Source organism: Myxine glutinosa, chromosome 7, assembly GCF_964187855.1.
Source record: "Myxine glutinosa chromosome 7, kmMyxGlut1.1, whole genome shotgun sequence".
NCBI classification, from domain to species: Eukaryota; Metazoa; Chordata; class Myxini; order Myxiniformes; family Myxinidae; genus Myxine; species Myxine glutinosa.
In genome coordinates, this window is record NC_136267.1 from 65369243 (window position 1) to 65390565 (window position 21323).

Genomic DNA, 21323 nt, shown 5'->3' on the forward strand with positions numbered 1-21323 from the left:
GAAGATTTTTCTTCGATTTATTCGAAACTGGATCGATTTATTCGATTTATTCTTCGAATCGAAACTAAATCGAAGATTTTTCAAGTATATTGGTCGGTTGCGTTTGTTGTGGTTGCGTTTGTTATTCTGTCTGTCTGTTTGTTTGTCTGTTTGTTTGTCACTCCTCTACAGGTCACAATTCCAAACCGATCGTCATGAAACTTCACCAAGTTGTAGAGGTCGTCACAATTGAGAAGCCTCTTGATTTTGAGGTCAAAGGTCATCTGGAGGTCAAATTTCTAACATCTCCATTTTTCATCTGATTGACTTGAAAATTGAACAGCATTTGTATATTGAGTCACTAAATTGGGGAACCAACTATTTTTGAGGTCAAAAGGTCAACTCAAGGTCAAACTTCAAAAATCATCAATTTTCATCTGAAAAATCATCACTTTTCATCCTCTTGACCTGAGCTTTGATCAATATCATCAATTTTAATCTTTATGAAATGGATCAATGGCAACCTTTTTTGTGGGTGGAATTTGCAAGTATCGTGCTCTGCATGACGTCTTCTTCTTTGTCTGTCCGCACAGAACGTGAGTATGCATTTCTCTGCAACCGTTGGTCCAATTGCCAAGAAATATTCACAATCACCCCAAACCTCCATGTATAATTTTTTCATGATACTTATGACGTCGAAGGTTTAACGGATGCAATCTTGGAAAATATCTCTGAAATATATCTCCGAAACCGCTCCATGGAGAAAATTGAAACTTGTCTCATTGTCAAGTATTCCCAATGGGGAAGAACATATTCATGATGATGTCATCGGTGTCTTCATCATGATGTCCTAATTGGACAAGTAGAACAATTGATCCGATCAGTTTGAAATTTCTTGAACATTATCTACACAAAAATTATATGGGAGAATTAAATTGATGATGTCATCGGTTACGTGATTCAGCAGCCATTTTGGATTGAACATAAATCTACGTCGTCAATAAACCACACAAGCACACCAGCTAATAAACACCACATAAAATACACAACAAAAACACGTCCTGGCGAGGGTCTGCAATCTCTGATTCCTCTTTCTTGTTTATTTTGTTTTATTTGAAAACAAAAATATGGGCTAATGAAAGTGAGGTTTTAGTGTGTTGAAGAGAAACAAACTTGCAGTGGGGATGGTGGGGCAACACGTGGATACAAGAAAGTGAATGACCGAACAGGAAGTGTAGAATCACATCAATGATTGAGGTGTAAATTCTAGGCCTTGTCAATGCATCAAGTACACAAACCAAATAATGATTGTTCGTAAATACAAAAATACAACTAAGAAAGCTTTTATACAACAGTGAGTGGCTAGAGATCCACCTCGACCAAATAATGCCCAATACTCAATCAAGCAGACTTAGGCCAAGTGCAGCAGGTGGAAAAAGCAGCTAGAAATCGGTTTTCATTTCCTTAAAAGGGTGCAACTTATCTACGCTTGAATAATTTTCAGAAACATGTTTTCTCATCAATATAAAAAGTTTGAATCGTGAATTTTGTCCAACACTAAGTATTTGCCTTTAATAATCAGCACTATTTTCTTATAGTGTAGCTGCTCGTGGTGCAGTGATTTGGTCGCGCCAGCGTAGTATTATTTACACCCAGCCAATCATCAGCTAGTATTGTCACAACAAGCACTATATTTATCGAGCAATGGCGGCCTCCATAAAAAGGGGTGAATTGCGAGCGTCAAGAATCGCCCCAACTGTCTGTCATGCATATATCATCTGTTAAGAAACAAGATATTCCTACCTTGACACAGATTCGGTGGGATAAGTACCGTGAATACTTATTATAATTGGATGGATGACGTGTGTGTGTGTGTGTTTTTGTTTTTTTTCAAAAAGATTGATACAACTTTGACTTCCTGCCATTTCTTTGTTTTTTGACCTATACCGTTTTCCGTTTCAGGGTTTGGTGGTGTTATCGTGGTATTTGTTCCCTGGGATTTCTAGCTCCGAAGCTCAACTATGCCATTGACAGTGGAGCAGAATACAAAAGTGTTGGCTCTGTGGTATGAGACTAAATCAACAACCACAACAAAATTTCCTGGGGGGCAGAACCACCTGAGGAGATCACTGAGAGGTACCCGAAAGGGCCTAAGGTCACATGCATCTGCACATTCAATGCCAGATGGGAAATGTTAGGCCCTTACTGGTTTGAGAATGACAACAGCAGGATGGATCAATAGTGAGCGCTACCAGGCCGTGCTCCAGAATCTCCATAATGATCGAGCCCAAAAGGTCACCCCAAACCAACTCAGCATAACCTGGTATATGCAGGATGGTGCACCATGGTATACAGCAGGTGACACGATCACTTTCCTGCAGCAGCTCTTCAGAAACTGCCTCGTTGCCCTGAGTACCGCTCTGTCTACGTCAACCGCCCTGCCACATTGGATGATCTGAAGCAGGAGGTGTCAGACTACTTCCAGGCAGTGCCACATGAGACCTACAGAAAGGTTGGACAGAACTTTGGAGTTGAGTCAGGATCAATGCCTGTCTGAACCGCGGAGGGGCACACATCGAGAACGTCAATTACAAGGATTTTGTGTAAATGCCAATTTCAGACCTTGGGCTCTCACTAACTCAAGCAGTGATTTACTGCAATAACAATCAGTGATAGAAAATACCATGTCATAAGCTTTCAAAAAATGTTTGGTTCACGTTCCTGAGGTTTCTGTTTCTTTGTAAATAAACGTTTAAAGTTGTATCACTCTTTTTGAAACACCCTGTGTGTGAGTGTGTGGATGTGTGTGTGAGTGTAGGTATGTGTGTGAATGCTTCCAGGATCTTTCGCTTCATTCTTGAGGTCTTGGTATTTGGTCATTTTCTTGATATCTGCATTATTTAGGCCAAAATCGCCAAGTACTGATATCTCAATCAACAACACTGTATTTTCCTTTTTGTGTCTGAGTTCTGTGTCCGGTCACAATGCTTTGTTTTCTATGTTCACGCTGGATGGCATCATCAAGTCATAAGTGAGCGTTATGTTCTTGTTTTGAATGATTGCTTATGGAGGAGATAAAAACCCAAATTGTGAAGATAACCAACGACACACACACAACTCAACCATCCAATTATAATAAATATTCACGGTACTTATCCCACCAAATCTGTGTCAAGGTACGAATATCTTGTTTCTTAACATATATGTGCATGACACACAGTTGGGGCGATTTTTGACGCCTTTTCTATAGACATCATCGCAATTCACCCCTTTCATGGAGCCCGCCATTGCTGGTTAAAAATAACGCTTGTTGTGACAATACTAGATGATGATTGGCTGGGTGTAAATGCTACTAGGCTGCACGACCAACTCACTGCACCGCGACGGCTACGCTATAAGAAAATAGTGCTGATTATTAACGGAAATTACTTAGTGTTGAACAAAATTCATGATTCGAACTTTATATATTGATGAGAAAATATGTTTCTGAAATTTATTCAAGCGAAGATAAGTTTCACCCTTTTAATGAAATGAAAGTGAACGAAAGCTTAGACCTGCTCATGGCCTACCTGTTGGCTAGACGCATGCAAACACAAAAATACTAAACTAGTCGAGGCCAGTTAAACATGTAGCTCAAGAATGCCGAATTTGGATCAAAGCATAAATCAAATGGTCGAAAAGTTTTCACATGAGGGAAAAAAATCTTTGATACAAAAGTTGGATTGTGATTATGGCATATAGACCCCATACACCTTGTCTCTATGAAGGAACCCGTCTCCCCCCATTACAAACCAACATTATCACGTGATTAAAAAATGGCTTTTCATAGGTTTCGGTGCATAACACTCAACGACAACTTGAATAGGTTGGTTCAGTTTTGACTGCATCTGCTGATTCATCCTGACCTTTGTCCAAAAACCTTGTCTTCAGGATTCTCAACTGAGCTTGTTCATCAGCAAGTCCTGTCTGAAGCTTCTCTTGTGAATTTATAATATCCAACAACAATTGAAGAGCACTGGAATCCTGAAAAACACAACAACACCTGTACATATAAATACACCAAAGAAACTTTTTGTCTGACCATGAAGCCTTGAAATTAAACACGGAAAGCATATGCGACCATGAAGATGTATTTTACCTGTGGATCTCTCAGGAAGTGTAAGACAACTCCATGACGTTTTTCTTTTTTTTCTCACCCCCTTCCCTCTTAAAAATATCTAAGATAAGACAAATGGCATTACCTGCTGTGTGAGTTTGTAACCCTCTTCTTCCATTGTTGCAAAAAGTTCCATGGTTCGTTCTTTCAGCAATAGCTGTTCCAAATCAGGATCTTGCTGTTCCATGTCTATGTTCAGAAGTGTATCTGCCCCATCAACATGATCCATACTTGTAAGGTCCATGAATAAATGCAAGGTCCCACTCTGTATCTACACAGGTAAACCATGAGCCCAGGAGTGAAAATATTAGTCCTTGTGCGTACCAGAGATAGAACATAACATCAACTAGAACAGCACTCAATAGAGCGCATAACACCTCTGCCATACTAAACAGTTTCCGGTTTGTATCCTACTGATAGGCTGGATCTGTATGAAACCAAAATTAAAAACTATCGTATCGGGATCCGGATCTTCACCAAAATCGAATCGATTCATCCTTGGCCCACATCCAAACTGTCCACTAAGTTTCGTCCGAATCCTCCATAACTTTTTTGCTCGTATACAGAAAAGCAGACGGGTGAAAACATAACCTTCGTCCACTTTCTGTGACGGAGGTAAAAAATATATCGCATGTTTCAAAATTATCGTTTCGTCAAGTTAATATAACCAATGAACTTAACCAATGAACCACGGGCTCTCAAACGACAGGAGCAGTTCCAGATCCGTGGCAGTTCCAGCTAGTGTTGATGCCCCAGTACACCAAGGGGTACCCAGAAGGTTATACCAAGACTATCTCCCCTCAGGTCAAATACACATCCACTTCACCCTCATGACACTCTACAACTGCCTCCGTCGACCCTGCCACAGGTTCACTCCTAACATGTGATCGAGGTTTTGTGCCCTCCTTGAAGAATATGATGACATGTTGAATGGTGTTACTGGCCCATTTGAGGCTGTTGTTAACATGGTCTGGTTCAACCACCACAACACAAAGGCCATCTACTCGCGTATGCACACGTATTTTTTCACGTACCTTTTTAATGATTTCAGAAGCCTTTTGGACACTTGGTAAATCCTTCAAGTCATGCAGAAAGATCAGCATCTTGTTAGCAAACAGACTTAGCTGTTCTTGTGAAATTTCCATGTCAGAAGAATGCATGAGCTCGTTCCTCACTTTAATGACCTGAAAATGCATTATTATAACAGTAAGTTTTCTCGTTGCATCATCGTATGTTAAGATCTACTGTCAAGGTAAACAAGGCCTTTGAACTTCGTGATAAAGACTACTGCAAACGGGCTCCTCTGAATATTATGCACTGCGCCTTCACCTGCAATTCCTTATCTTGTGCTGTGATCCATCCATCCATACATACGTTCTTGTCCTGGTTTCCATATGCCTCATTTTGTATCTGCTGACCCTTTTCCTCCCTGTTAGTATGCTCTTCCATGAGTCTAAATAACTATACTATATATTTTAAAAACCCTCTCTTTTGCAGGAATTTCTTCTCTTTGTCTTCTTCCTCTTCTTCTTCTTCTTCTTCTTCTTCTTCTTCTTCTTTTTCTTCTTCTTCTACTTATTCTGAATTCACTTGTTTTCTGACTGATTCTTTTAGTCATTGCCGATAAACGTTTGTGTAGTTTGAGCACAACATTATTTTTAAAACACTAATACAAGTATAACGCCAATTCACCATGGGGCTGTACTTAGGTCAGCTTAAGTGAAACTACAGAACCAACTTAACGGCCACTTAGGAATACTACACAGTGACTTGTTTTTTGTGCAAAATTGGACTAATTTGCTGCAGAACGACTTAAAATTACTGCACAGAAATTTAAATAACTTCAGTAAAACTTAACATATAACTTAAGTACTACTCTCTGTCTTAATCTTAATGATGGAGTACTGCTCTCCCCTCTGGGCTGGTGCACCTGCCTCACACCTAGCTTGGCTTCACGCTGTAGAAACCAAAGCTTTCAGAATCATTGGAATCTCCCGTGATGATGCTAACTCCGAGGGCCTTTCACTCGCTCACCGCAGGCAGGTTGGTGGTCTTTCTGTCTTCTACCGACTCTTCTCCGGCCTAGCTCCCCCAGCTCTGTCTGTGCTCTGTCCCCCTAATATTCCTTCAGGTCGCACAAGATCTGCCTGCAACCCTCTTATGGTTAAACTGCCAAAATCAAGACTCTCTGCTCACCTTCACTCTTTCATTCCCCTTTTTTCCATCTCTGGAACAAACTCACACTCTCTTCAATCCCACTCCTCTCTCCAAGTCTTCAAAACAGCTGTTCACCACCATCTCTTGTCTTCCCCCATCCAAAACTTTGATCTTTTCTACTCCCGTTAATGCACCCCAAATCCACCTCTTCAAATTCCGTTTTCTTTCCTGAAAGTCCTTGTCGTGTCCATTTTGTTTATCCCATGTACCTTGCCCCAGCCTTCTCCCTCCCACAGATCTCCCGATGTTCCCTACTTTTGTGCTTCTCCCCCCCCCCCTTGTCTCCTGATCCCTTCATTATATGTAATATGTGTTAGCATCTTTGACAAGAGCCTCGACTTGGTATACAAAAACAAGTCAAAATGACATTGTTTTTGTCAACTTAAGCATATTTTTTGCCTGGGCCCTGCAGAAACCTAAGAGAGACAGAGCCAAGAGAGGGAAGAGGGTGCAAGACCAGAAAGGATGTGGTAGAATACAGAGAGTCCACCAAACTGTCTGCAATCCGAATAACAGGCCTATACAACTCTGCTTCCTTGTAGGAGATCACAGTGATTTTGAGGCCATTACGTTCCATGGCATCAAGAAGATCAAGGTGAGGCAGAGGCTCAATCCCAAAGGGGAGAGCACAGAGCAGTATTCCATCAAGCTGCAGAAGAAGGCCTTGCAGGTGGATAAGAGTTCCAGTGTGCCAAGGAAGGACTTTGCACGATGGAGAATGCCCAGTCGGCGGCTTCAGAGAGTAACTTTGAAATGTGTTTTGCCCAAGAAAGATCATGGCAGATCGTGAAACCAAAGCGTTTGAGTAACAGAACTTCTTCAAGGGGGTCGTTAAGAAAGTAGTTGGGAGAGTACCGTGATGGACGGACGTCTATTTCTAGTGCATTCTGTTCGAACTCTTCCACGAGCATCGATCGTGTGTACAATTTTTTTTTTTAAAGAAAGGAAAAACTGACTGTCAGAAACCGCTATGAGAGAACAGGTACTGTCATAATACTTGTGAAAATCCAAGTAACCCTTGCACGCTCTCTTTTAGGTCATGGTCCTCAGCAGTGCCTGCAGCAATATCTCCCATATGGCGCTTTTCACTCTCCTTCCCCTTGTGAAGGCTATCTCCTTCCAAACCCCTTCCCTTCTTCCCATCCTCACCTGCAGTCGTGGCCAAAAATATTGGCACCCTTGTACTTTTTTCAAATAACTCACAAGTTTCTCAAAAAATAAGTTGAGATTGACAAAAGTATTTGGTCTCCACAATTCTTTATTTCACTGTTAATATTATTGAACCTTTGTTTTTGATTCATAACTTAAAACATCCTTTTAAATCAGTAAATAAAAAGAAATGGCATTGACAAAATTATTGACACCCGAGTCTTAATATTTGGTAGCACAGCCCTTGGACAAAATAACTGCAGTCAAGCGCTTCCTATAGCCATGAATGAGCGGCCTATACCTCTCTACTGGCAGGCTGACCCACTCTTCTTGTGCAAATTGCTCCAGTTTTCCCAGATTTGAAGGGTGCCTTCTCCCAACTGCTGTTTTCAGATCTTCCCACAGGTGTTCAATGGGATTTAGATCTGGTGTCATTTCTGGCCACTTCCAGAGTGTCCAGCGTTTTGTCTTGAACAATTCCTGGATGCTTTCTGAAGTGTCTATGGGGTCATTGTCCTGATGCAAGACCCATGACCTTTGACAGAGGCCCAGCTTTCTGACACGTTGTTGAACATTGCGCTCCAAAATGCCTTGGTAATCTCCCGATTTCATGATGCCATGCATACGCTCAAGGTACCCAGTGCCAGAGACAGCAACCACAAAACATCACTGAACCTCCTCCATGTTTGACTGTAGTGAAGGTGTTATTTTCTATGAAGGCTCTTCATTTTGTTTTCTGTAAACATAGAGATGATGTGATTTACCAAAAAGCTCTAATTTGTTCTCATCTGTCCACAGGACATTTTCACAGAAGGATTTTGGCTTGTTCAGGTGTGTTTTGGCAAACTCCAGTCGGGCTTTATCAGCAGTGGGGTCCTCCTGGGTCTCCCACCATAGAATCCTCTTTCATCGAGTTGGCGACGGATGGTGCGAGTTGAAACTATCGTACCTTGTGTCTGAAGGTCAGCTTAAATCTGTTTGGCAGTTGATCGAGGTGCTTTCTCCACCATTTGAACAATCCTTCGCTGCAATCTTCGATCAAGCTTTCTCTTGTGGCCACGTCCAGCAAGGTTGGCTACAGTGCCCTGGGCTTTAAACTTCCTGATAACACTGTGTACGGTGGACACAGGAACATCAAGGTCTCTGGAGAAGGACTTGTCACCTTGAGATTGACCATGCTTGGCTACAATCATGTGTCTGACCTCCTCAGATAATTCTCTGGTTTTCTATCTTTTCTCCATGCTCATCGTCGACAAACACACAGTGACAAAAAAAAGCAGAATGACTCCTTTTCTCTATTCAAACTGGTTGAATGAGTGATTTTTATATTGCAGGTACCTGCAACTCACCACAGGTGAGTTCAATTCCAAAGTAAAGGAGAATCACCTGCTTGAAATCTAATTATTTCTAACAACTTCTAAAAGGTGCCAATAATATTGTCCAGGCCATGTTTGGATTTCTGTGTGGAATAAGCTAAGATTTAGTAATTTTTCCACCTTTTTTTGTTTTGTTTCACTGCAAACCAAAGAAATACATATGTGGACACGAAAATCTTTTTTAAATTTCAACAATTTTCTTGAAGAAATAGTGCATTATTTGAAAAAGGTGCAAGTGTGCCAATATTTTTGGCCACGACTGTGCCTTCCCTCCACCCCTCCCCCATTTGCCCACCCTTTTCTCCAGTAATCAGAATGAATGTACAAAGAAAAGTTTTAAAACTTACCTCTAGGATGTTTTTCCGATCCATGAACTTTCCAAAGTGCTTGCAGTTTGCAAGGAGGTTTAAAATTGCTGCGACATCAATTTCTGATGCCTCAAATTTGAATTTTTGTCCTCTTGGCATAAACATCTGAAAAAAAATATCAAAGGAAGAGAGCAACTGAAAGGACGTGAATATGAAGTGTAAAATGGGTTTTGACAAATACAGAGGCAAATCCTCACCTCCCAATAGTGTTAAACACCAAGAGAGGAGTTCACCAATACATTTGGTCCTCGGTTAACATCGTGGTTACGTTCTTGAAAACCACGACGTTAAATGGATCAATTTTCTCATCTATCGATATATATAAAATAAAGTTTTTGTTTGTTTGTTTGCACGCGCTAATCTCATGAACGGTGAAAGATAGGAGGAAACCTCTGAAACAGAAAATGTCGGGACGGGCCCCGGGAAGGTTATAGGCTAGGTGGCGAGGCCGGTCGAGGCCGCCTCGGCCAGGCTGGGCCCATTTCACAATTAAAAGCTGAGCTGAATTATAGTAGTCAATCTTCTACGGCCGTGAGTAAAAGCTGAATTATAGTAGTAAATTCATTCAAAAAGAACTAAAAATGTCGGGACGGGCCCCGGGAAGGTTATAGGCTAGGTGGTGAGGCCGGTCGAGGCCGCCTCAGCTGGGCTGGGCCCATTTCGCAATTAAAAGCTGAGCTGAATTATAGTAGTCAATCTTCTACGGCCTCGAGTAAAAGCTGAATTATAGTAGTAAATTCATTCAAAAAGAACCAAAAATGTCGGGACAAGCCCCGGGAAGGTTATAGGCTAGGTGGCGAGGCCGGTTGAGGCCGCCTCGGCCGGGCTGGGCCAATTTCGCAATTAAAAGCCGAGCTGAATTATAGTAGTCAATCTTCTGCGGCCGTGAGTAAAAGCTGAATTATAATAGTAAATTCATTCAAAAAGAACCGGGGCAATGCCGGGTGCTTTTGGCTAGTAGTAAATAAATTTATCTCGACAACGTAATAGCTAGTTCTAGGTAAATAATCACGACGTTCTTTGAAGCTTTGGTATCTAATTATTATAGACGTTAAAACGAAACGATGTTAACTGGGATGAGGTTTGTGCACATGTACATGTAAATGCATACACTTTCATGCATCATAAGGACATTGTGGGTGGCTTTTATTGTTGTTGACTCGTTCTTAAGGATATCAATGAAGAAGGAGAATAATAATAAGAAAAACACACAGGATTGGGGGGTGGGGGGGGGGGGGGGTGAAGAAACGCTGTGACTTCAAGCAAGGTACAACAGATATATTCACCGATTAAATGACAGAGCCTCGACCTCGTATACAAATACTACTTGAACTGAGATAGGTAAATATTCCTTGAATTAAATTGCAACACTGCAAGATATATATCTCTTTTAAAACACTGTTGTTAAAGATAATTTGGACAAGATTAGAATAAGGATAAGTAAGATATGTGGTGTAATAAAAGTGAGACAGTTGTGCTTATTGAAAAATATTTATTTTTGAATCATATATATGGAATATATATAGTCACGTGAAAAAGTAAGGACACCCCATGTAAACTTTTGACTTTTTAAACATATTTCAACATACAGCTATTTGATCTTCATTTCAACATTATTGATAGATAAAGGTGATATAATACAACAAATATCATGAAACATTTACATTTTGTAGTCCATTGTATAATTTAAATAAACATAAATGCAAATTTCACATGTGGAAAAAGTAAGTACACCCCTACATTTATCACTACTTCAAATACCTAAAATTAGAATCAGGTGCACCAGCTCAGGTGCAAGTGATTAGAACATCGTTAGAGAGGACCTTGGAGGAACCTGTCTTATTTAAACCTCAGACATTTAGTTTCGTTTGCTCATTGTTGTTGAAGTGTGCGGCGTCACCATGCCGAGATCAAAAGAGCTCTCTGGGGCCTTCAGAAAGAAGGTTATGGATGCCCACGAGTCTGGGAAGGGATTTAAAAAGATCTCCAAACAATTTGAAATCAATCATTCGACTGTCCAGAAGATCATCTACAAGTGGAGAAGATTCCAAACAACTGCCAACTTGTTCAGGCCAGGCCGCCCCAGCAAGTTCACCTCGAGAGCAGACCGCAAGATACTAAAATAAGTCTCTAAGAACCCCAAAATGTCATCACGGGACCTACAGGTAGCTCTTGCCACTGTTGATGTCAAAGTGCACGAGTCTACCATTAGAAAGAGGCTGCACAAATTTGATCTACATGGGAGGTGTGCCAAGAGGAAACCTTTGCTGTCCAGAAAGAACATCAGGGCAAGACTACAGTTTGCCAATGAACACCAAGGCAAAGACCAGCACTTCTGGAACAATGTGCTCTGGACAGATGAGTCAAAGGTAGAGCTATTTGGCCACAGTACTAGAAGACATGTTTGGTGAAAATCAAAGACAGCATTTGACCACAAAAACCTGATACCAACTGTAAAGTATGGTGGTGGAAATATTATGGTTTGGGGCAGCTTTGCTGCATCAGGGCCTGGGCAGCTCACCATCATAGAATCCACTACGAATTCTTCATTGTACCAGAGGGTGCTTGAGGATAATGTGAGGCCATCTGTCGGAAAGTTAAAGCTCAACCGAAGGTGGACCTTGCAACATGACAATGACCCTAAGCATACCAGTAAATCCACCAAGGAATGGTTGAAAAGAAAGAAATGGAGGGTTCTGGAATGGCCAAATCAAAGCCCGGATCTAAATCCCATCGAGATGTTGTGGGGGGATTTGAAACGAGCTGTGCATGCAAGAAACCCCTCAAACATCGCACAGCAGAAAGAATTCTGCATGGAGGAGAGAGCAAAAATTTCTTCCAGTCGATGTCAGAGACTGGTAGACAGTTATAAGAAACGCCTGCTTGAGGTTGTTTCTGCCAAAGGGGGCAATACCACCTATTAGACCCAAGGGTGTACTTGCTTTTTCCACATGCGAAATTTGCATTTTTGTTTATTTAAATTACACAATGGACTACAAAATGTAAATGTTTCATGACATTTGTTATATTATATCACCTTTATCTATCAATATTGTTGAAATGAAGATCAAATATCTGTATGTTGAAATATGTTGAAAAAGTCAAAACTTTACATGGGGTGTACTTACTTTTTCACGTGACTGTATGTTGATGTTTTTTAAATATTAGTTTGTCTTTTTTGCAATCATTGGAACTGTATACATTGATGTTTTGGTTTCATGTGTGATATCTTCTATTGTCACAAGTCTTTGGATTTTTATTTTTAGGTGGATTAGGGATACCTTCTCTGCTTTGCTGTCTTCATGTTTACACATAAGTTGAATCTGGTAGTCTGTTGAACTTTTCATGTACACAGCTAATCCGCCAGTTGTCATTCTGTGTACTTGGTTGAGACTGCTACCTCCTTCTCGTCTTGGCAGGTACATTCTCGCGATGCAGTAGTTTATGTAGAACATTTTGTGAATAGTGAGGGGTTTCATTGCTTAAAAATCGAGTTTATTGATTTCCACTTGTGGCCAGTTTTTATTATTCTGCAGCTGTACTGGGATATTGGTAATGCAAGTTGGTTTGTGGCTTTGATTTTGTTTATCGGGGTGAGATATATTTTCTGGATCAGCCTCGTTCTACACAGATATTCTTTGGTAATTGTTTGGCACATTTTTTGTGACATATTTGGTGGCCCTCTTCTATTCCTATGTATTTGTATGATGCTTCATTTTCTAGCTCCTTTGTTGTCGTATTTAGGTGGAGTTTTAGGTTGTCCGTTTTTGTTGGTTTACTTTGCACGATTGTGCACTTGGCACATTTATCTAGGCTAAATTCCATTTAAATGTCGTTGGAGTACCGTTTCACTCATTTCAAGGCCAATGAAATCTTAGTGCATTGGCAGGATTGTCTCGGGCATCGACAATGAAACTGCATTTGCAGTCTATTGCACCTAACGGCATGAGGAGGATGAACTCCTCTAACAAACACCAGGATACATTCACCGATTAAAGATTGGCCGAATTTGTTTGGATAAGGGCAACTTGTTTTAATCTCCATAAACATTATCAGAAAACGTGCAGCTAAATTACCAAAAATGCTGTGCTAAAAGGAATATTCAGCACATCTGTTTGTATATACAATGGTATAATCGATAAACACACTTTGAAAAATCTCAAATTAAACAATTTAAATATGACGGTGATTGAGCTTTCGAACTCTTATTCAAACTGCAGTGTTGAAGCTCTTGTTACATGTCATTACCTTTGCAACCTCCCAGGGATTTTCAGTCAACAAGGGAAGTCTGCTGTTATTCCATTGGATTGATCTGGGGTTCTCGTGATTTCTTATGATAAGATTTTTCCACATGTCACAAGTAGAACAGTCTGAATCAAACTAAATAACAAAAATGGAAAAAGGAACGTTACAGCAGTTACAAGAAGTTTTTGTCTTTTCACCAAAAATGTTTTGAAGGAAATTCTGTACAAATGATTCTGTTTGATGTCTAACTAAATTACTTCAAAACCTCCATTTAGCAATAGTAAAATACATGAATGCAAAGTCATGCCAAGTTGATACATCCGTGGTTATAATTTTCTCCTTGGACATAAAATTATTGGTTTCTCAGCATTGGCTTAAAGCCTAAAAGAAAAAATCAAAATATTAAACACGCATGTCCCATACACCCTTAGGAGTGGTCGTGCAGACATGCTGGTTGTGGGTGTGGCGAAGCTGAGTCTTGAGAAGTTTATGGAATGTCAACATCTCTTTTTCTACGAAAGGTAGAAGGCCCTGGCGTAGATTCCGCAAGCAAAAGCCACCCTTGCACCAGTTCATGTAGCCAAGGCTTTTACACACAGCCATGTTTATCCTAAAGAGGTGGAGGGTTACAATAAGAGTACGTATTTCAGTTTACAAAGATTCTTCATTGCATTTCACAGTTTTTCACAAAGATTTACAAAGATTATTCATTGCCACCAAAAAAGAAATAAATAAAAAGAACATCTCATCAACTAGAAAGACACTTGGTGGAGTGTATACCTCCACCAGTTCTGAACCGTTTACGTTTTGTATCCCACTGATAGGTCAGATGTGGAGCCGGACCTGAACCAAAATCTAATCAGCTTGTTCTTGTCACCTAACCAACTCATCCACCTAGTTTTGTCATAATTAGTCCACAACTTTTTGAAATAACATGCCATACTGTTTATTGTTTTTATCCCTTTATCTCAATGATGAAGAATCACTTAAGAAATTTTTTTAAATTCCCTTATCTGGATCTGGTTTTGGATCTTCACCAAAATCAAAACGATTTGCAGTCCGGGGACAGATGGACAGGCAGACGGACAACGCTGTTTTATAACATAGATATCATGTTTTTGGCCCATTCCCTCAATGATGAAGAATCACTTGAAAACAAGACTGAAAGTCTAACAGCGGCGTAGCTGGGCTTGTAAAATATTGTTATGTTTGTGGGGTAGTGATATGTAGAGTCAGGTAGATGTGTGTCGGTATCATGCTCTGGATGTCGGGTAAGAACCATCACCATGTAATAATTTCTGTTTAGCCGAATGTCGGAGTAAGGTGTATCTTCGTCCCCGCCACGAGGGGGCGGGGCATGTTAACTAGCTTAGTGGATAAGGATAAATTATCTCTTGTAAGTCTTACCCGATGTGATTTATCCTTTGGCTCTTTTGGCACTGCACCGTAGACACTAGTGAGAAAGGCTCATTAATTGCACTAAATAATAACCATAAAACCAACCAGAAGCCAGTTCTGAGCACAGCCATTTGGGACACACCAGCTACATCGCCACGAAAGATAGGCAGGCCGAAGACACGCCCCAAGGAGCCGTGATTGGCCTGGGCGGAGCAAGAAGCTACCCACTGATTGGCGGAAGGAAGGCCAAGGAGGAAGCAGAGTGCCGATTGGCAAAGACCACCGAGGCCATCAGAGGCGAGCAAGAAGCGGCGCGTTGATTGGTGGAGAAGCGCTGAGGACGTCACGACCCGACGTTAAAAGAACTCGAGGATCAACATTTTCTCTTGCTTTTTGCCTTCTCTTACGCTCTTGCGCTTGCGCTCTTGCCTTTTGCCCTTCACACCTTCATTTTGCCCTTCCTCGCCTCTCGCATCTTCCTCTTGTCCCTCGACGTTCCTGCCTCTCGCTCACCCCTGGTCTTCGATGCTCGTGCTGACGCCGTCCTTTGGCGTGCGGGGAGAACGGAGGCTTGAATTTGTGCATGCGCGCCAAACGACGAGCGGTTTCCTGCCAACACCAGAGCCACGTCGGGACTGCGCGCTGGGCCTGGACGATTGCTGACGACGCACCGAGCGAGTTGAGCTAAGTGCCACAATAACCCACACGTATTTTATTTTCCGGTTTATTTTCATCCTGTGTCTGTGTTATAAGTCTGGTGTAGGGACGTCCCGCTTAGGAATTTGATTTGCTGTCGCGTTTTCTTGTTATCGGCATCCGTTTTAATAAACCTGTTTATTTTTGTACATTTTAAATCCGCCTCGGCTTGAGTTACTTTTTGCAGGTTGGGACTGCCTGCGATCGCGACAGGTAAGCTTCAGCTTCCTCTTCCCCTTTCTTTCCCCGCATATATAAAATCCGCATTTGGGCAACGCCTTCGGAGTTAAAAGCTCGCTATTGGCTATCCGTGACTCTCCCGGTATTAACTAAGGGGAGTCACACACCAATATTATAAACCACAAACACATGTGATTAGCTTATTAAACAGTAGTGAATGCTGATTTTAACATTAAACAAAGAAATTTGGAGGAATCCAGACATCCGTGAGGTAAGTTTTACTTACAGAACTGAGGGAAGATCTACTGTAATCTAGATTATACCCCACAAGGGTTGGGTCTGTACCGTTTTGTTGGAAGAGACGTAACGCCGATGCTTTCGATATTTGATTGTCATTTTAACAATCGGTTTGTTTGTGTTCTACACTGAATGAAAAACGAAAAGGTAGAGCATGGCGTTTGTGATATATGACAGGTTTGACGATATGTTTGGCATGAACGGCATATAAATCAACATGGTCGTGTGTGGAGAGTCAGCCGCCATAAGCCGTAATAACGTAAGACTTAACACATCACCATGTCATGTGACCAGATCCTCAGCTCTGATTGGTATACGTTTGAGGGGACATACATACATACATACAGATGGACATACACTGTTCTAGACGGCTTTGCCCTATGAGCTACGCCGTAAAAATATTATACTAGCTGGATCCGGGTCCGGATCTTCACCACAATTGAATCGATTCTTCCTTGTCACACACACAACCTGTACAGCAATTTCGTCCAAATCCATCCATAACTTTTTGAGATATCCTGCTATGTATCGCTCTTGGCCCTATCTCCCGATGGTGAAGCATCACTTTAAAAAAAAAAAAATTCTCATATCCGAATCCATATTCAGATCTTCACCAAAATCAAATATAATCGTCCTTGACAGACACCCAACCGGGGTTTACGATGAACAGGATATCTCAAAAAGTTGTTGATGGATTCAGACGAAATTTGGTGGAGAGGTTGGGTATGTGACCTTGATGAAATGATTACATTTTGAAGATTCAATTCCGGATCTTGATCATATCATTTTTTTCGTGACTCTTCACCATTGAGTGATGGGGCTCAACTTGATATATAGCACGATATCGCAAAAAGTTGTGGACTGATTCAGCTAAAACTTGGTGGACATGTTGGGTGTGTGACAAGGATGTATCTATTTGATTTTGGTTCAGGCCGAATCCAGATCTGGCCCATCAGTTGGTTACAAAACATAAACTGTTCAGCTTGGCGGAGGTATGCTCTCGACCGAGTGCTGTTCTCGTTGCTTCATGCAGCCTTCATTGGCTGGAAATGCATGACGCTTAATATGTGCTAGAATATAAGACCGTCGCTTCGCTGACGGAAATACCAATCTTTGCTGCAATGGCTAATCTATGGGGGGAGAAAAAAAAGGATTCCTGGGAGATCCTGTTTTCTGTGCAGGGATAACCAATGTCACGTGTTGGCATTTGCAGTCTTGACACACGTGTCCATATACCCATTAAAAAAAATAAAAATAAAATTATGTATCACAAACACTCCCGGGAGTTACCTGAATCCACCATAGTGTGTGAGTGTGTGTGTGTGTGTGTGTGTGTGTGTGTGTGTGTGTGTGTGTGTGTGTGTGTGTGTGTGTGTGTGTGTGTGTGTGTGTGTGTATATGTCTGTGTGGTAAAATGGGTGTATCTTTTATTTATCCTGGTAAAATGTACATATTTCATTTCTCACTCATTTTAACCCTAGGATGCATTGGGGGGTCTTTTTGGGCCGGCATAATTTTGTTTTTGCGATAACTTCGTTACAAAAATGTTTACACCCATGATCTTTCATATATGCTTCAAATAAAGGGTAATACATATTCCTGTGTGTTTTATGTTTTTTTTTTTTTTCAGGGTCAGGAAGAATATTTTTTAAATGTTACCCCCATTAATGCATTTGTGGGTATTTTTGGACCCAGGCCAAGCATGATTTTTGTTTCGCTATAACTTTGTTATATTAATTTATATTTGCATGACCTTTCATAAATGCTTTCAATAAAGGGTAGTGCATGCCCCTGTGTTTGTGTTTTTTTTTTTTCGCTCACGATTGGGGGAAAATTTATTTATTAAATTTTTATCCGATCACATTGCCTGGGGGCATGATTTTGTTTTTGCGATAACTTTGTTATAAAAACATTTTTACCCATGAACTTTCATCCGTGCTTTGAATAAAGGGTAATACATATTTCTTTGTGAGTGTTTTGGGGTTTTTTTCTCAGGGTTGGGGAGAATGTATTTTAAAATTTTTACCACCATGAATGCATCATGGGTCTTTTTGGACCCGGGCCAAGCATGATTTTTGTTTCGCTATAACTTTGTTATAAAAACGTTTTACCCATGATCTTTCATGTTTGCTTTGAATGAAGGGTAATAAATACATGTTCCTGTTTGTGTATTTTGGGGGTTTTTTTTTTCAGGATTGGGGGAATTTATTTTTTAAGTTTTACCCCCATGAATGCATTTGTGGGTATTTTTGGACCAGTTTGACATTGTGTATAACAGGTTGTGATATCACAGGTCACAACCTAACAGGAAGTGGTGACAAGTTAGCCTGCCATTTTGCAGTCTTTGTCAATCTCTTGCAATCCTTGTTTGTGAGCCTTCAAAAACATTGCCTGTAAGTATAAAAATGTTTGCAGAGGCTGCAGTCTCGCATTCTCCAAGCAAGATGAGGAGCCTCTTTGCTATCATTATTTGTGCCTGTTCACCATCCAATCCTGAGCAACTTTGGCATAATCACCAGGACAGCATGACAGAAGACATACTGTATCAAGCACAACAAGAGTCAAAAAACCCAAACCTGCAGTTTACCTCTGCCATGTACAACCAAGCACTGGTACTCATTGAAAATACTGTACAGTCCATGGCTGGCAAGGATCTTCAACAGTGTGGACTGCCTGCTCCTGTACAAACTGAACCTGCAACTCTCAGTCGAGAGATGCTTCAGGCAACCACCTATGACATTCAACAGCTGCAACAGTATGTCCACCAAAATGAACCACGCTTGGTTCCAGATCAAAAAGAAGCTTATACAAGGATCAAACAATTGTTGACATCTGACTCGGGTGGAATTGTTTTCCTTGATGCCCCTGGTGGAACAGGCAAAACGTTTTTGATCAACTTAATTTTGGCACAAGTTTGTTCACTACAGCAGATTGCTATGGCAGTGGCCTCATCTGGAATTGCTGCAACTTTGCTCACAGGTGGCAGGACTGCTCATTCTGCCTTTAAGCTGCCACTCAACCTGGCCCACAATGAGAGTCCTGTGTGCAATATTGGCAAAGGATCTGGACAGGCACAAGTTCTAAAGCAGGCCAAGCTGATAGTATGGGATGAGTGCACAATGTCTCACAGACTTGCATTTGATGCTCTCGATCGCACCTTACAGGATCTCAGAGGTAACACTAAAATCATGGGTGGAGTCACACTCTTGCTCTCTGGAGATTTCAGGCAAACTCTACCAGTCATTCCAAAGGGTACACCTGCTGATGAGTTGAGATCATGCCTCAAAGAATCCTATATTTGGAGACGAGTGGAAAAACTCCATCTTTCTACCAACATGAGAGTTGCACTTAATAGAGATGTCTCAGCAGGCCAGTTTCCAAAGGTTTTGCTTCAACTGGGCAATGGTCAGCTACCAGTAGACACTGAGACTGGAGATGTCACAATACCCAATGTCACAATGTCACAAAATGTCACAACTTTGGACATCTCTCTGACCATTCTCAGAGAGCCTCCTCAGCATTGACGAGTCTGGCATTTCACTCAGGCCAACTGGCACGGTCTTCAAGCAGCCATCAATCATCTGGACTGGTCTCCCATCTCTACCGCCTCTGACATCAACTCATCCTGGGAATTCTTCCAAAGTAAATTGCTCTCTCTCATGCACAGATTTATCCCATCTCGTGTTCAGTTGTCATACCCTTCCTCCCGTCCATGGTACACGGAATCTTGTGGTGAGGCTGTTGCCCAGAAACAACTTGCTTTAGTCTCCTGGAAAGCAATTCCAACGGAAGGAATCTCATTTCCTTTCACAAAGCCTGAAACAAGTGTGTGTCCACCCTCAGGAGAGCCAGGAAACAATATCTCTCTGTTCTCAAGACTGAACTCTCTTATCTGTCTCCCTCTTCCAAATTCTGGTGGCGTCTGGTCAAATCTGTTTCTGGTGTTTGTTCCCCCTCCATCCCCTCCCTCACCTCAAACGGCGACACGGCTGACTCCGCATGTGAAAAAGCTGAATGCCTCAACTCTGTGTTTGCCTCTAAATATTGTGTCCCAAACCCATCCCTCTCTGTACCCACCGTACCCAGTCGTACCCAGCTGCTCCTGGACTCTGTGTCCTTTCCTCCTGACAAGGTGGAAAAGTTTCTGTCAACCCTCGACTCTCATTCTGCAACTGGACCTGACGGCATCAGCCCACGGCTCCTAAAATCCTGTTCTTCCGCTCTTTCACTCCCTCTCTCTGTTCTCTTCACACTCTCTTTTGCTCAAGGTCATCTGCCATCTGCTTGGAAATCAGCCAACATCACCGCTTTGCACAAAAAAGGTGCAAAAACAGATCCTAGCAACTACAGACCAATCAGCCTTCTCCCAATTATCAGCAAAGTCATGGATTCCATCATTGCTTCAGATATGAAATCTTTCCTCTTCTCCAATGGCTTGATCTCTGATCATCAATTTGGTTTCAGACCTGGTCACTCTACTCTGGACATGCTGCTTCTGCTTTCTCAACAAAGGATGGAGGTCCTCAATACCAAACAGGAAATTAGAGCTGTCTCCCTTGACATATCACGTGCCTTCGATACGGTCTGGCACCCCGCTCTGCTCACCAAACTCTCCTCCTTTGGTATCCATGGAAATCTCCACGCATGGCTGGCGGACTTCCTCTCTAGTCGGAGTCAACGTGTGGCCCTGAATGGGTTTCTCTCATCTCCTCTTCCTGTTCAGGCTGGAGTTCCCCAAGGCAGTGTTCTGGGCCCTGTGCTTTTTCTGGTCTTCATCAATGATCTCTCTGACTCTCTTGAAAATCCTCTCTATATCTTTGCTGATGACTCTACTCTCTGTCGCTCCATTCCTCATCCCTCAGATCGGCAGTCTGCAGCCTCCTCACTCTCTGCAGACCTGGACAAAATCACAGACTGGGCAAACAAGTGGAACATGTCTTTCAATCCTGACAAATCTCACACTCTTATGATGTCTCTCCGAAAAGACCGACTGGACAACCCTCCCATCGACTTTCTGAATAATCCTCTCCAAGAAGTTCTGTCACTCAAGCTTTTGGGTCTCACTATCTGCCATGATCTTTCCTGGGAAAACCACAATTCAAATCTGGCCACCAAAGGCAGTCGCCGACTGGGCATCCTCCGTCGTGCGAAGTCCTTCCTTGGCACACCTGAGCTCTCACCACATACAAGGCTTTCATCCGCAGCTCAATGGAATACTGCTCTCCCCTCTGGGCTGGTGCTCCTGCCTCACACCTAGCTCGT

At 41.8% G+C, this 21323-nt stretch overlaps 1 protein-coding gene across 1 annotated transcript in view; it reads right to left on the bottom strand.

Moving 5' to 3' along the window:
* Nucleotides 1-1052: 1052 nt before the first annotated feature.
* C7HXorf38 (chromosome 7 CXorf38 homolog) overlaps nucleotides 1053-21323 on the bottom strand; it is a 31520-nt gene continuing 11249 nt past the window's right edge. Inside the window, exons 2-7 of the mRNA XM_068122497.2 lie at nucleotides 13914-14100; nucleotides 13494-13625; nucleotides 9225-9350; nucleotides 5170-5319; nucleotides 4221-4406; nucleotides 1053-4002 (exon numbers count right to left, since the gene is read on the bottom strand). Coding sequence (XP_067978598.2) covers nucleotides 3826-4002; nucleotides 4221-4406; nucleotides 5170-5319; nucleotides 9225-9350; nucleotides 13494-13625; nucleotides 13914-14093 — 951 coding nt within the window. The 5' untranslated portion in view covers nucleotides 14094-14100 and the 3' untranslated portion in view covers nucleotides 1053-3825. The remainder of the gene's footprint in view (nucleotides 4003-4220; nucleotides 4407-5169; nucleotides 5320-9224; nucleotides 9351-13493; nucleotides 13626-13913; nucleotides 14101-21323) is intronic.